Raw genomic sequence first — 17631 nt, forward strand, 5'->3', positions numbered from 1 at the left:
CTGTTTGACCACTTCCAATTTGATTCACGGACCTAACATTCCTGGTTCTTATGCAATGTTGCTCTTTATAGCATCGAATCTGGCTCCCATCACCAGTCACATCCACACCTGGGTGTTGTTTTTGCTTTGGCTCCATCCCTTCATTCTTTCTGGAGTTACTTCTCCACTGATCTCCAGTAGCATACTGGGCATCTACCAACCTGGGGAGTTCATCTTTCAGTGTCCTATCTTTTTGCCTTTTCATACTGTTCACAGGTTCTCAAGTCAGGGATACTGAAGTGGTTTGCCATTCCCTTTTCCAGTGGACCACATTTTGTCAGAACTCTCCACCATGGCCCGTCCATCTTGGGTAGCCCTACATGGCATGACTCATAGCTTCACTGAGTTAGACAAGGCTGCGGTCCATGTGATCAGATTGGTTAGTTTTCTGTGATTGTCATTTCCAGTCTGTCTGCCCTCTGATGGAGAAGGATTACCATATGTAAAATAGATAGCAGGTGGGAATTTGACAGAGGGAGAACAACCCAATGCTCTGTGACAACCAAGGGGGTGGGGTGGATGGGAGATGTTAGGGGAGTTCAGTAGTGAGAGGACATGTATATAACTCTGGCTGATTCACGCTGATGCATGGTAGATGCCAATGTAATACTGTAAAGCAATTATCCTCCAATTTTAAAAAAAGCTGGAAAAAATGAAAATGATGGAGAAGCAATAAAAATTAATAAATTACGTGGTATGCTGAGAATACGTGAGAAAAAGAAAAAGTGCACAGTGTGGAATAGGGTTGAAATGGAAAGGAGTAGGTGGCAAACTGTAAGTCAATCTTTTTTTTTTCCATCTATTTTTATTAGTTGGAGGCTAATTACTTTACAATATTGTAGTGGTTTTTGTCATTGATTGACATGAATTAGCCATGGATTTACATGTATTCCCCATCCCGATCCCCCCTCCCACCTCCCTCTCCACCCGATGAATGAATGACAAGTTATAGGTCTACTTCTGGAGCCTCTGGTAGAGAGAACTTCAAGTTATATATACTGATGCAACATAGCTTAAAACACTAATTGAAAACACAGGGTCTGGGGATGCCTGACCTCAGAACACAAATGAGAGTAGCTGTTAAGCTGGACACATTTGGGACTGCACACAAAGGCCAGCATGCCAGACACTGTGTGTGTGGCCACCAGCAAGTACCCAGGGGAGCCAGACCACTGTGAATGAAGTCCAGCCAAGAGAAAGGGTGAAGGACTGGGAAGAGTCTACCTGCTTAGAGGACTCCAACTTCTAGACCATGTAGTAACCTGTAAAGACAGCATTACCATCTCCATTTCACAGAAGATGAAACCAGCATTCAGAAGTCAAATGCCTACGAAACATCTGACTCATTTCAAAGAGAGTGTTCTTTTTTATTAGGGTAGCTTCTCTCCAAGAGCTTCTTGGACATGTATGTACATGTGATGGGAGATGAACAGCATCAGTAAAGGACCTGAATGAACAAAGACATCATTTGTGATTCGGAACATGGGACTCAAGAAGGAACCACAAACTTAAATTGTATGAGTACGATATGGCAGTGTCTGTGTTGATCTCCCTTTAACATCTCGAACAAGATTTCTTAAGCCTCATGAGGCACCATGCTAGACATGACTCAAAACTTCTGCCTTCTCCCGAAGGTCTGGAAATATAACAGAAATGACAATCAGCAAAACACAGAGATTACTCTGCACGCATGGAATTTCAAGACTTCCCTTCGTGTATACAGGGAGGGCCACGCCCCTAGAACAACCTCAACTCAGCACGGAAGCAGGAGCTGATATCAGGGAGAAAAACTTTTCCTCTGCTCTCTTAGGACACTTGGATGGGCTGAAAAGTAAAGTGACAAAGACAGATTAACATGAGAAAGCATATGAATTTATTTAATATGTTTTACATGACACGGAAGCCTTCATAAGTAAGAGAAGACCTGAAGAAATTATTTACCTTGCAAATTTTTATATTACGTTTGACAAAGGGCAGGAAATGATGGGGAAATGTCATAGGACAAAAGGGCAGGGGTTAAGAGTAATAAACTGAGGGAAACAGAAGCCTTCATCAGGTTCTTCTTTTTTTTTTTTTTTTTTTTCAAGAGGGTATTAAATCTTTTATTGATTACACATGATAATGGATGATACACAAGCTTCATTCCCATCTATAACTTTTATCTGGTACCATAATTCAATTTAGATATATTGCATAGGATGTGCCAACAATCATTAATAACCAAAAAAAAAAAAAAAAAACCTCCATGACTTTGCATGGGTGACCCTTTTAATGGTGAACTCCAGGTCACAACACAGTAACTGTCAGTTCAACTACACCAAGGTTCTGAAGACAACAGCTTCTCCACCAAGCAGGTTGTAAATAAATTTCAAATGGAACCTGGCATCACCCTGAAGGAATTCTAACTTCACACTGTTGGGGTAGTTTACCAAAATGGCTTCAGAGTAGACTAACTTTACACAGCACATTAAAAAAAAAAAAAGACATTTATTCAGCGTCATGATCAGACTATTACATTTAGCAATCAACAGCATGGGTGCAAAAAAAAAAATCTACATTAAAACCCTTTGTTGGAATGCTTTACACTTTCCACAGAACAGAAACTAAAATAACCTGTTATACAATTAGTCACAAGTACAGTCCTCGAGTTTTTTGCCCATACACATGAGTATTGTCTAAAACATGTCTTCTTTGTAGCAGCTAGGCCCTGCCACCACTGTGCTTGGCTGAGTTCACAAATCTGTTGTAACCTGTAGCTTCCCTGTCACTTCTCTGGCTCTCCTCTCCTGCTAAGCTTTGTTTCCTGGCAGTAATTAAAACCTTCTGCCACTGCCATAGCTGCTGCTGCTGCTGGAACCACCATAGCCACCTTGGTTTCGTGGTTTGGCAAAGTATTGGCCTCCACCACCATAGGGGCCAGAACTTCTGCCTCCAAAGTTTCCTCCTTTCATGGGTCCAAAATTTGAAGATTGATTGTTGTAATTGCCAAAATCATTGTAGCTTCCGCCACCTCCAAAATTGCTTCCGTCATTACCAAATCCATTATATCCATCCCCACTGCCACCATATCCGCCACCACCACGGCTGCCACCAAAGCCACCTCGACCACTGAAGTTTCCTCCACGACCAAAGTTGTCATTCCCACCAAAACCACCTCCACGACCACCACCAAAGTTTCCAGAACCACTTCGACCTCTCTGGCTGGATGAAGCACTAGCCATTTCTTGCTTAGACAGGGCTTTTCTCACTTCACAGTTGTGGCCATTCACAGTGTGGTATTTCTGAATGACAATCTTGTCTACAGAGTCATGGTCATCAAAGGTTACAAAAGCAAACCCTCTCTTTTTGCCACTGCCTCGGTCAGTCATGATTTCAATTACTTCAATTTTCCCATACTGTTCAAAATAATCTCTCAGGTGATGTTCTTCAGTGTCTTCTTTAATGCCACCAACAAAAATCTTTTTCACAGTTAAGTGGGCACCAGGTCTTTGAGAATCTTCTCTTGACACGGCCCTCTTTGGTTCCACAACTCTTCCGTCCACCTTGTGTGGCCTTGCATTCATGGCCGCATCCACCTCCTCCACCGTGGCGTATGTGACAAACCTGACGCCTCTGGAGCGCTTGGTGTTTGGATCCCTCATTACCACACAGTCTGTGAGAGTTCCCCATTGCTCAAAATGGCTCCTCAGACTCTCATCAGTTGTTTCAAAGCTCAATCCTCCGATGAAGAGCTTCCGCAGCTGTTCGGGCTCTTTGGGAGACTCTGATTTAGACATGACGGCAGTGGAGGCGGGGAAGTCTTCAACGATGCTTTCTCGGTGGCGTCCACGGGCAGAAAGCCATCAGGTTCTTCTTTAAGCTCCTCAATAGATAAGGAGGCTTAGGGATTAGGCAGGGGACCGGTCACAAGAGGGGGTGGTGGAGAAGATGGAGTCCTGAGACTCTTTCCAGCACCTTTTCTTTGTTAAGCTTCTTCACCTTAAAATACATGCCAAGGTGCTGTATTTTGGGGTATCATGTTCTGAACCCCATCACCATGAATTTGGAGCAAATGATTCTTAGTTCTTTTGACAAGCAATCAGAATAAAACTAGTCCTTAATACTCCATCGAAAATTTTCATATGCTATCATACTCATGATTATCAGTTAACAAAGGTAGACCATGTGATTCAGAATTCCTATTTGTGACAAGCAGTTTGCTAAAATAGCGTGCCATAATGGGAAAAGAGAGAGAGCTTGAATATATATTTCTAAGGAATTTCTAAAGATTAGTCATCCTTATATCAACTTTTCCACTTTTCAGAGGTAAAGATTACTGTTTGTAGCATTAATAGACAAGAGGGAGAACTTCCCTGGTAGAACAGTGGTTAAGAATCCACTTGCCAATGCCGGGACACAGATTCGATCCCTGCTCTGGGAAGATTCCACATGCAGCAAGGCAATTAAGCTGGTGAGCCCCAACTACTAAGTCAGCACTCTAGAGCCACGTGCTGCAACTAGTGAAGCCCACGCGCCCTGGAGCCTGTGTTCCACAACAAGAGAAACCACCGCAAGGGAAAGCCCACGCACTGCAACTAGAGAAAGCCCCGTGCATAGCAATGAAGACTCAGGAGAGTCAAAAGAAAAAAAATTAATTAAATTTGTTTAAAAAAAGTCAAGAGGGAGAGACACAGCTAAAGAAATCAGGCCTCTAGGAACACAATGAATGGCATCGAATATGCATAACAACATGGAGGGGCAGCCCTCATCCCAGGGAATCCCTAGAGACTTCCTGCAGTAGATGAGCACCTGCCCTAACTTTGTTCAGGAACACACATGTCCTTGCTGTGCGGTATTAAATAAGGGTACATGACATACAAAAATGCGTGCCAATGGCTTGAAGGTAAAAGAAGTCAATATTAGTTTGCCAAATAAATACAAGTGCAACCTCATCTTGCTTTTTGTCAAAAAATTATATATTCCTACACATAAATCACAAGCTCACTAAGCACAGCCTCCTATTTTGACACCAATATTTCCTCTTGAGAGTCGCTACTCAGATTTTCATCTCTGAAAGAGAATGGTGACATTTTTGCTTTAAAAAGAACTCATTTTAATTTCTACCCACCGTGCATTTTAAATCAGGATAGAGAGCTGAGGACTGCTTGCCTCTGCCCCTGTCGGGCCCAAGGAAGCCAGTCCAGGGGATGGAAAGGGGAAGAAGGGAAACACCCGTCAAGACCATGGGAGCCCACGGGTGCTCAACGAGAGGCCTCGTTGATCAACACAAGTTTTTGACAGACATTGTCTCCCCATTGTCATCTTCCCTTTGGCAACTTTTGGCTCTTATCATATTCAAGAATTAAATTCTCAACTTTGAAGTTGGGGGGCAGACAGTGGAGGCGAAAAAAACGAAGACAATATTTCTTCCCCATACACTTAGCTCTGGTTTGCCAAGCTGATTCCTGAATATGTAAATACTTTGCCCACGGAGATGCAAAAGACTGTGTTCTTGGTCTTGTTAAAGATAGGAATTAAGTCAGAACATCCTCAGGGTAGACTGGCAGAGAAGTCAGGAAGATATATTTTCACCAATGTAGTTGTTTAAGCTAATTTATCTAGAAATAGCTAGGTACTTTGTGATTGCTGTTTTAGAAATACAGGTTTACTTAGGCGCTGGGGTGGTGAGCAAATAAAGGGTTTTAAGGAGAAAAAAAAGTGTTCCACTGTTGTCAAGGCTTTTCTTCCAAGGTAACTCAGCAGTGAGGCGGCCTGCCAGCATAATGCATGGTTCCCTAGCAAAGCATGGGCCTTTGCTTAGCAATATCGGGCTTTTGGTGAGACATGTGGGAGTCATTAGGCCTTTGAGGTATTTTAATCTTGCTGTGCTAGAAATATGTGACATTAGAATGCTATGGGTTGACAGCATATCATACTCAGGGAAGAAAGAAAAAATTCTTATAGCACAGGATGGAAAATATGATTAGTACTTTGCACATTTCTTGAAATAAGGGCATGTTTGTGCAGTCTATCTGAAAAAGTGGTAAGTATTGATAAGCCATTTTCAACAGAGACTTTCCAAGTAAAACTGGACTTTCCGGTATATATCCTTTTGCCCTCTAGGTTGCATTTTAGAAGAAACAAGAGTCCAAAGGAGACAAAGAAACATATAACAGGGTAGCAAAAGAAAATTATAACCATATTAGAGGCCAGGATCAATGCATTCCACCACCAGCCCCATGACCTCCTTCCCAAGTCCCAAATCTTTATTTTGGGTTACTACTGGCGACCACGGAGTAAAATCTGCTTAGGATATTTCTGAGATAGAATTCGAATTTATTCCTTTGACTGCAGGCTACCACTTGATTTACAAATATGCTGAGGACTATTTCTATCGGAGATGAGTCAGAAAAACAGGCCCACATTAGGTCAGAAGGTTGAGCCAAAGATAAATACCTTTTCTCATCACTGTTCCTGGATGAGGTATACTGAATATTGCATTCGTTCATTCCTTTACCCATTTACATTTATTGAACACATACTGTCACGGGCAAAGCCCACTGACAATTCCCGGGCAATAAACATAGAAGCTGGGTAAGGAAATAAATCTAACCTTTTTCTCCTTGGTGCTTCCTCGTTTCACTTGCTCCTAGAGTGCGGCAGCAGAAGCCTCCCACCAAGCCCTTCACACCAGCGTTCCTTGTTCGAAAGGGCCGTGTCAACCCCTCAGCCCCTGGTATTGTGTCCACAAAAGCCATGCAGGATGCACATCTCAAGAAGATGGCGGCACGCGTGTAGAGAGACGCCGCACGCGGCGCTGCCGTCTGGGGCGTGAGCTGCGCAGCGGAGCTCACGCGAGAGCCCTGCCCCACCTGCTGGAGACCCCAGGAGATCCCTACAGCAGCCCCGCCCAAGGCACGTGGGGAGAGCGTGCGCTGTGCATGCGCTGCGCGTGATCTAGAGCAGGTGTTCGCGAGATTCCATTCCTTTCCTTCTGAACCCACTTGTCTCCTTCAGTTATTGATGGGCTCAAGCAACATGGCGCAGAAGGACTGACTTGTAAGTGTTGGCAACAAAACTCTGCTCCAGACATTGTTCCAGGGTGTCAGAAAGAAAAGACAAGATGAAGTCCCGGCCTTGAAGGAGCTTACTCTCCGGTGGTGGTCCTTCCCCTTAAACCTCTTAAACGTTTGGAATTCTGCAAGTTACAGACATTAAGCCTAAGAAAAATGAAACTACTCAAAATTTAAGAACAGCGTGACTAATCTTCTGTAATGGATACTGATGCAAAGGAAAGTTCATTGGGCTCACTGAAAGCGATAATATATCCAAGTGTTAAGATTTTCAATTTCTCATAAAATACTAATTGTGTGAGAGGCAAATTAGTGTATGTAAAGAAAAATGCTTTATAACAAAAGGACATGAACATGTATGTAAGAGATACTGCTTTTTTTATACTTGAGCTGCTTGACGGAAGAATACCTTCTGTATTAAGTGGGTTGCAGGACTCTGTGGGCTAAAGGACTAAAGGTGTCATTCAAACAGCACCCTTAGGTGCTGCTTGATCCTGCTTGGATACTAAGGCCCAGCAGACCCAGCACTAAACTGGGAGTCTCAGTTCTCATGTTCTAGTCTTAACTCTGCAACCAACTATTATCAGAACTTTTATCTGAAGTGATAAGCCTTATCACTTTAAAAATATCAGCATCCTTACCTGCAAAGCAAGAGGGATAGAATATATGCTCCGATTTAGCTACGACATTCTCTGATTCTTTGAATTTTGTGTTCCTATAAAGCTGGGAATGAGCACAATCAAGAGGCAGTAAAATCCAGGTATGGCCACTGCCATTCCCCCTTAAATCCACGAGGTTTCTGCTTCCTCCCTGCTGGCCAGTTTACACAGTCGTCATCTTTGAACTCACCAGATTACCAAATCCAGTATTTGTTGTTCTGTTCTCCTTTTCTCTGATCTTTTTGTAGCTCGTGACTCTGGTGATCAATTGCACCTTCTTAAAATTAAGTCTTTCCTTGACAACTCTTGAACTGTCCTGCTTCTCTTCCATCTCAAACTATTCCCACTGACTTCAGCCCTGACTGACCATCTCCACTGTGATTGCTCCACCGGGGCTTTTCATTACATGTATTGTGTGCATATTCCAAGTATCAATAATCCGCTGCTTTTTCCCATCCTCCCCAAAACCTTTCTAGGAGATTTCATCCTTCCCATGGCTTAAAATTTCACATATATAACTCCCACTTGTTTGGCTGAAATCCCAATCAGGTATATCCAATTGCCTGGAAAATAGTTTCACTTAGACGTGAAAAACAAAACAAATTAAGCCCAACATATTTAAAGCAATTCTTTTTCTCCCTCAAAGTAGCTTTCTCAATTTTTCTGTTTCCATCAACAAAAGTACACATTCACTCTTCTATACCCAAAAATCCTTGAGCTGGATATAATTTGAAATTAGATATTTTCAGTTATTAGGAGAGTAATGTGTTACATATGCTATATATTTTTTAAGGCTTCCAGGAGTATCTGTTGGTAGCTCTTTGATTGAACTAGATAACAATATGAAGGCTACTGTCATATTTACACATCTGCTGAGGAGCTGAGTCAGGGAAACAGGAAAAGCTGGGTTATAAGGTTGAACCAAGTGTCTGTTCTCACCATAAATATATGAATATTTAGGGAGCAAAAATATGGTTATTTACATGGTAAATAAAGATACAAATAACTTCTCAGTTCAGGTAAAGTTTTGCTCCTAAAAGACTTCAGGCCAGGTCACTGAACAAATTATGAAAAATATTTTTTTCGGAGCATTTTGAATTGGGGGGTCATGAATTAAAGACTATTAATCATGAAAATAACAATATTTAAATACCAACTATTTATTGAAAATCAACCATCATTCAAGCATTGTGTTAGGCACTAACAATAGAAATAAGAGAATATTTGAAGTATATATTTTTATTTGCCTCATTTTATATATAGGAGCTTCCCTGATAGCTCAGTTGGTAAAGAATCCACCTCCAATGCAGGAGACCCTGGTTCAATTCCTGGGTTGGGAAGATCCGCTGGAGAAAGGATAGGCTACCCACTCCAGTATTCTTGGGCTTTTCTTGTGGCTCAGCTGGTAAAGAATCCGCCTGCAATGCGGGAGACCTGGGTTCACATACCTGGGTTGCAAAGATCCTCTGGAGAAGGGAACAGTTACCTACTCCAGTATTCTGGCCTGGAGAATTCCATGGACACAGTCCATGGAGTCACAAAGAGTCGGACACGACTGGGCAACTTTCATATGTCGGAAAACTGTAAAATATTATCATTTTAAAAAATACCATTTTTAATTCCCCTATCTTCCTTCCCCCCATGTCTAATTAGTCTTGAAATTCTATTAATTCGTCCTTCCCATCCATCCCTCCCTTTGAAGTCCCAATTTTATGATATAATCTAACCCTGATCCTATGACTATGTGAGCTTATCTCAGATCTTTATTGTTCAGTATTTTATGAACTGCTGCTGCTGCTGCTAAGTTGCATCAGTCGTGTCTGACTCTGTGCGACCCTAGAGACAGCAGCCCACCAGGCTCCCCCGTCCCTGGGATTCTCCAGGCGAAAACACTGGAGTGGGTTGCCATTTCCTTCTCCAATGAATGAAAGTGAAAAGGGAAAGTGAAGTACTTCAGCTGTGTCCGACTCTTACCGACCCCATGGATTGCAGCCCACCAGGCTCCTCCATCCGTGGGATTTCCCAGGCAAGAGTACTGGAGTGGGGTGCCACTGCCTTCTCTGTTTTATGGACTAGACCAGTATTATTTTTCCACCAGTTTAACCTTCCTCAAACTATTACTCTCCTTAGTATATTTTTATGCACTCATTCATTCTTTTTACAGATACTTATTCAATATTTACTCTGCCCAGCATTCCTCTGAGTACGATCATACTCAGAGTCAGATGATGCTCACAGCAACAGAGGCACACAGTGAGGGTACGTCAGCCACGAATCTCATCTTATACTCACTGCCATGCACACACTCACTGAATATGGAATGAATTGTGACTCTCTTTTCTTTAGTCACCAGGTTCCCAAAACTTAAATGCTTGTTCAGAGGGGATCTGAAATTACCTCTTGTTAGGCAGAATTCTAAGATGGCCCCTAAGAATCCTACCCTCTGTAACTCAAACCCTTGTACAATTCCCTAGCTCTATGAATTATAGAGCCAGGCCTATGAATATGGTGGAATATCACCCCCATGTTTGGATTAGTATTGATTATTATTTATCAGCTAACTTTGAGTTCATCAAAAGGGAGGTTACCCTAGGTGGGCCTGACCTGATAAAGTGAACAGTTAAAGACAGTGGTGCTCAACTGTTTGGGCACCAGGGACCAGGTTTACGGAAGACAATTTTTCCACTGGGGGGGGGTGGGGGAATGGTTTGGGTTTCCCCCATCACACACCTCCTGCTGTGTGGCCCGGTTCCTAAAAGGCCATGGACCAGTTTGGGGACCCCTGGTTAAAGGGAGTAGGGCTTTTCCTGAAGGGAGAGATCAAAAGATTCACAAAGCAAGAGGGCCTATACAGGGAGCCCTGGGACAGGACCTGCCAGTGCCTTCTAGTTGTTGAGAGCTAGTGTGAAAATGAGCTGAGCAAGCTTGGAAACACATCTGCCCCTAGTCAAAGCTCTAGATGAGGGCACACCTGGCTTACATCTTGATTTTTAACCTCTCGATGCAGCTATAATCAGGGGGGCCCATTAAGATGATTCATGATAGCTCTGAGAGAAGTTTGTGCCCTTTTTAAGCTGTTAAATTTGTGGTCAATTGTGGAAAGAGAGCTGCCATATGACCCAGCAATCCCACTTCTGGGCATACACACCGAGGAAACCACAAGTGGAAAAGACACATGTACCCCCTGTTCATAGCAGCACTGTTTATAATGGCCAGGACATGGAAGCAACCTAGATGCCCATCAGCAGATGACTGGATAAGAAAGCTGTGGTACATATACAGAATGGAATATTACTCAGCTATTAAAAACAACACATTTGAATCAGTTCTAATGAGGTGACTGAAACTGGAGCCTATTATACAGAGTGAAGTAAGTCAGAAAGAAAAACACCAACACAGTATATTAACACATATAGATGGAATTTAGAAAGATGGTAATGATGACCCTATATGCAAGACAGCAAAAGAGACACAGATATAAAGAACAGACTTTTGGACTCTGTGGGAGAAGGCGAGGGTGGGATGATTTGCGAGAATAGCATTGAAACATGTATATTACCATATGTGAAACAGATGACCCGTCCAAGTTCGACGCGTGAAACAGGGCACTCAAGGCCGGTGCTCTGGGACCGGCTTTAGGGGAGGGATGGGGAGGGAGGTGGGAGGGGGGTTCAGGATGGGGGACTCACATACAGCCATGGCTGATTCATGTCAATGTATGGCAAAACCACTACAATACTGTAAAGTAACTAGCCTCCAATTAAATTAATTTTAAAAATTTGTGGTGAACTGTGATATGGCAGAAGAAAACTTAATACATCTGCTTTCCATATATCAGACACTGTGCAAAGTACTTTAAATTTACAACATATCAATTATCCTGTTCTAGAGCTGAGAGATCTGAAGTTTAAAGAGGTTACATAACTTGCCCAAGTTTTCTACGAAGTAACGGAGACAGGATTTGACATCCAGATTTACTAACAATGCCCACGTTCTGAGCCACCACTGACAGGAAAGCTGGGCATTCTGCTTTGGCCTCTCAAGGCCTCATCTAATGTTCTGAAAATCAAACTCCGTGTTTTCATCAAACTCTGTGGATTTTTACTCCTTTCTACTGAGAACTTTCTTACTTCATTAATACTGAAAAGTCCTGTTTAATGCATTTCATTAAACATTTATGAAACACCTATGCTAGGAAGGTGCTGAAGAGATGGGCGAATTCAAAGATTGATAAGACAGCCCTTGACCCTCAAGTTTCTTGCATACTAGTGGGAAAACAAACTCATACATATCACAAAGGAGTGATCTTATGGAATAAGATGTAGAAACACATTTACATACTCACTTCGGATGACATTAAATTTACGGGAGTTTCCTGGTCCCTGAGATTGAGAAATAAAGGAATCCTTAACTAATTTTATATTTGCTCCTAAAATTTTACTTATTGTCCTCTTAATATAGGCTAAGCATTGCTCTAAGTACTTAAAAGTATCATTTTATTTACCTTTCAAAAAAATCTATAACTGTGGATATTATTATGGTTATGATTATCATTTTACTGATAACATAAGGAAACTATGATACAAAGAGGTTAATAATTTGCCTAACATCACAAACTCTGCAGTTTGACTCTGATACATATACACTTAATCAGTACATCTTCTAAGATATAACCATTTTATTAAACAAAAAAAAGAGGATAAAGGGTGAATAAAAGCCTTGTGGAGAATGGGGTATTATGAAGGGAGATAAACAGATATTTGCTGCAGTTGAACATGGAATTTAAGTATGTTTCTCTATACCCAAGGCAAAATGGGAAATAACTTGGTTTACATAGACTTCCTAATCTGAAAATATTCACTAAAAACTAAGAGAAATTCATAATTAAGGCCTTACATGGGAATGACTTTGAATGATACAGTATACAATGTCTTATATGAGATTTATTTAAATGTCCCAAAACTGACTGTTATTTGAGTCAAGAACAAGACAGTAAGTTCTGGGAAAGCATATGAAAATGAATTAACATAATATGATATGTACTTTTTTACTTGATGAAGAAGGGAATGGCTGGTTAGCATTGTTGTCAAACTGTAGGTCACAAACCATTAGTGGGTAATAAAAGCAACTAAGTCAGAATCAGTTTGTTTTTCTTTCTTTTTTTTTAAATTGTATATGTCAGGGGGGCACATCTCAAATTTAGAGATAAATATTTTGTAATAAAAGTTTCTGTGTCTATGGGTTTATATGTGTGTGTCATCTTATATATGGGATTCATGTTTCTTTACAAAATTCGAAAGCCACTGCCTTAACTTAGCTTCATCCTGACTATTATCTCAGTTGGGATCTTGTCAAAGCTTCATAAAAAACTATACCATATTGAAGTCACTAGAGAGTTTGGAGTGTAGCTTGAGTTGTTGATTAAAAGGATATCCTCATGCTTTAGATTTCAGGTAAAAAAGTGGATGTGAAGTTGTTTTGTTAGCCAAGAGGTTTTTATTTGCGCTTAGATGAAGGAGAATCCATTTCTGCAGACAGTGGGGACTGCAGGAATGGGTAGCGAAGGGACAGAAGTATTTCACATGAAGCTGGAGATCTATTTGCTCTATTCAAATGCTTGAGTACCTGCCCTGACCCTGCCCCATCCACAGGATGACCATGTGACTGGTGTGTCTGTGACAGTCCTAGTTATATCAGTTGTCCTTGTGTAATTATTAATAGCTTACCTTTCTACTCTCAAACATGGCCTGGTTGGATGATACATTACATGACCATCCTTTCAGCAAGCAAGTCCCTGGTCTGCAAAGAAATATTTGTAGGGAAGGGCTATGGACCAAAGACATGTTATCCTTGTATTTAAATTATGATTTCCGCATGCTTCTCTCTCTCCTGGCAAACTCTTTGAGCCACATTTGTCAGAGGATGCTCCACATTTTCCTACCCAAGAATATCAGTAAAGACTAGAGAAGTGTTACATCAAACCTCATGATTCATAGTTAACTGAGCACCTATGAGAATTTGGTTAATTTTATATTTCATTTGAGACTATTCTAAACTTCAATAAAAACCATGCGTAGGCACACCGCGCATCATCCTGACAGTCACAGTAAGGCGTGTGTGTGTGTGTGTGTGTGCACGCTCAGTCGTGTCCAACTCTTTGCGACCCCGTGGACTGCAACCCACCAGGCTCCTCTGTGCACAGGATTCTCCAGGCATGAATACCGGAGCGGGTTGCCATTTCCTTCTCCAGGGGAATCTTCCTGACCCAGGGATCAATCTTGCATCTCTTGCATTTCCTACATTGGCAGGCAGATTCTTGACCACTCCAGTGCTTATGGTGTTTCTGTTATCATTAAGTGAAAACCAAGTAGTACTATTTTAAATATTGGTGGAAAAATAACCTAACAAACCTCAAAGTGTTCTTAATAAACAAATCTGGATTCATGGACAGTGGAGATAAAATGGCATCCTAACACACCACAAAAATAAAGATTTTTCTGAAGTCCAAATAGAGAAAACTGGTGGAAGAATGGAAAAATGATGGGATGCATGATAGCCAAGACACTGAACTCCAGAGCCCTATACCTTAATAATAGATATCATACCCAGATTTTAAGTGGCAATGTAGTTTTTCAACAGAACAGCATCATCTGAAATTTTAAATGAATGCTACTTATTTCAACTTTATTTTTCAACTTTTAAAATTTTTATAGGGTTTTGTAGATTTTAAAATTGTATAAAACTATAAGTATACAGAATATTACACACAGGTCTGTTTGTCTGTAGCTAAATAAATACTTAATAAAAGCACTGGGGCCGCAGAGAAGTTTTTCTCTTTAAAGGGGTACTTACATTATCAAAGTTTGAGACCAATAAGAGTGAAAGATATCATGCTTGGAAATAGACTGGATTTCTGCAAAAAAGCAAGAGAAACAACCAGACTCTCTGGTACATTGGTATGTGAGCAAAACAGAATATAACTCCAAAGAGTGTGAGCTGACATGGGCAGCTGTACTTGTCAACTGGACTCTCCTGCCTGCTTTTGCCTGGGATGGTTCCATTGCCTTCTCAGATCTTCCTCTTCTGTTTATCAACTTCTCTTCGATTTATGTTAGTTCTCTACTACTGGCTGTCTCTTTCTGCCCATGACTTTTGTACCCAATATTAGTCTTAAACTTCGATCTCAACTATAGGTCAGAGAAATTTTTTTAAAAAAGAGATTGGATTAAATAAAAGAATACTTATATAAATAGGTAGAACAATGTCTGTGATATAGTAATAACTCAAAATATTTTCACTTCCCATAGAGATAATCTATTTTACTTGAAAACTTAGGTAACCAAGGTTTAGAAAGTTTAAGACCTATTTACTGTCACAGATCAATTTAAAGGCAAAAGTAGTTCCAAATAACATTAATTTTCACATTTCAAAAAGAAAAAAGAAAAAAACCCTGGAGTAACTGGTAAGTTTACATAGAATAAGATTTTTCTATCATTCTGTAAGTGCTACTTTAATAATCTGTTTTTTTTTTTTACTGTCCTTGATGTGCTGAAGTACAATTTCCTTCTATTTTAAGACATTCTCATCTACTGTTTTGCCCTTGGATATTCCTTGTAGGTTTGAAGTATCCTCCCGAAGACAATTATGGATTTATCCATTGGCATTCCAACCTTATTACTGAGCCTATTTCATTTTGAGATTTTCCCATACCGTATGCATGCCTAAGCATGCCCATAATATAGTGGATTCTCTATTTAATTTACATCTCTCAGTCGAATGCACAAGCTTTTGAAAATGGTTTGACTATTCTTTCCATTTGCTGTTAAAAAAAAAAACTAAGTATTGCAGCCCAAAATATATTTATACAGCTTTCAGATAGGAGTATAAGAGCAGAAGGAAAAAAAAAAAACTACTTTAAAATGTTTAGATCACTTTGAAAAAAATTACATCATATCTTCTAGAAGAACTCTAGCTAATTATAGAGTGGGAAATACAAGTTATTTAAAGGGTATCCTTTAAGTATCCAATCAATAAGCTGGAACACTTTATACACTGTGATAAGTCCTACAGACTTCCTCAGTAGGATTATTCATATTTTTATGAGGTTAAAGAGGATGCAATTGTGTGTATGTATATCTGTGTGTGAGAGATCTCAAAGCAAGAGAACCTAGTATTAAATGCTAAAAGGACTCTGAAGCTACAAGGACATCCTGAAGTCACTGGAGTGGAGAGTCACTGGAAAATTTTAAGCAGGGCCTTTATTGTAGGGCTTCTGTTGCTCCAGCTGCAATACAGAGCATGGATGGTGTGGTGTGAGGCAGCAGGTGGAAAGGTGAATTGTGAAGAAAATTCAATAGTTCAGGTGACCTTAACTGAAGCAATGCCAAAGATACCAAGAGAGAACAATAAAAAAGGTAAGATTTGGTTATTATCAAGAGGAGAGAGTGAGGAAGAGGAAAGAGAAAAGATTAACTTCCAGGTTTCTAACTTGTGAGGACAGAAGGATGGTGGAGCTTCTAAACAGAATGAGAAGGAGCATGCACTAGGAAAGATTCAGGACATTCACTCTGATGGCCATAATTTTTCTCAGGGAACTAAGAGGTGCGAACACCTTCTGAGAGAAAAGAGCAGAGTGTTTATACAGATGAGTTGTGGAGAATAGTGGAAGCTGGGAAAAGTCATTAATGAGAATGGAAAAGGAAGCTGGCCAAAGAACAGTCAAAGTTATTAAGCAAGTGAGGCAAGTGAGCATGTGAGGCAAGTGAGCATGCATTTGTAGTGAAATCAATCTGCACAGGTGTGTGAAGTTACAAAAAACATCAATCTGCACTACTATATGATTTTCTTTTTTACCCAAATAATGATCAACCATCTCCATATATCAGTATAAGCACAGACCACTATCTAGAGTTGCAAGTTTAAATACCAGACATAACAGAATGCAAAAGCATGAAGGAGCTGAAAGCACTGTGAGAAAAATTTCAAGTTATCAACCATAGGGTTGAGGATGGGTAAGGAAAGGAGACCAGGAGAGAAAATACAGTAAGGATTTAAGAACAGGGGTGTCAAGAAAACTGGACTGCTGTTTTATTGAGAATGAGAGAATTAGAAAGCTGGCATAACAGAAGGTCATGAGATTAAATTTTCCTAAATGGAAAAATTCTAGATTTGTTTTGTCCAATATGGTAGCCACTTGCCATATGTGGCTATTTACATTTAAATTCAATAGAATTAAAAATTGTGTTCCTCAGTCACACTAGGCACACTTCAAGTATTCAATAACCATGCATGGCTACCATATTGTCCGTTTTGGCCAGGGTGGATAAAACATCTCCATCATACAGAAAAGTCCACTGGAGATGGTGGCTCTAGATAATGCCAAACTCTAGGAAATTTCCAGGAGTGTAAGTTGAAGAAAATTGGAGACAATAGCCATTGGGCAAGAGGCAGTAAAGGAATCAGGAAGGTGGAATATTTGATTGATTTCCCACAGTGATGCTGAATTCAGCCTGTGGTAGGAGTTCCAATGAGCTAGATGCTGAAATCCTCACCAAATGTTGGGAGTGTGACCAGATAGATGAATGTGTAAACTTTGCTGAGAGTTGTAATGTTTTTCTTAATAGTGTATCCAAAACCCTTCAGGACTTAAATAGTGTCCTTTGCTTCTGAAACATGCTAGATGGACTGAATCTAGACCCAACCCGAGTGATGTTCCAAACCCCACTTAAACCTCTCCTGAACCATTCTCCTGGTTCAAAAATCACCTCTGTTAAAACTGTATCAACAGTAGCTTTAGCCAACCGAATACTGTGGGGTGAAAAAAGAACCTGTTGAGTTAACTCTATGTTGTCAGGTTAACTAAGTGGCTGAAAATAATGCAT

General features: G+C 40.6%; 1 protein-coding gene across 1 annotated transcript; it reads right to left on the reverse strand.

Moving 5' to 3' along the window:
- Nucleotides 1–2096: 2096 nt before the first annotated feature.
- On the reverse strand, nucleotides 2097–3890 carry LOC110146846 (heterogeneous nuclear ribonucleoprotein A1-like). Its single transcript, XM_020907908.2, has one exon. It carries the CDS (start codon nucleotides 3813–3815, stop codon nucleotides 2853–2855), a length of 963 nt encoding a protein of 320 aa, XP_020763567.2. The 5' UTR covers nucleotides 3816–3890; the 3' UTR covers nucleotides 2097–2852.
- Nucleotides 3891–17631: the final 13741 nt, after the last annotated feature.

The sequence above is a fragment of the Odocoileus virginianus genome, chromosome 25 (genome assembly GCF_023699985.2).
Source record: "Odocoileus virginianus isolate 20LAN1187 ecotype Illinois chromosome 25, Ovbor_1.2, whole genome shotgun sequence".
In the NCBI taxonomy this organism is placed as follows: Eukaryota; Metazoa; Chordata; class Mammalia; order Artiodactyla; family Cervidae; genus Odocoileus; species Odocoileus virginianus.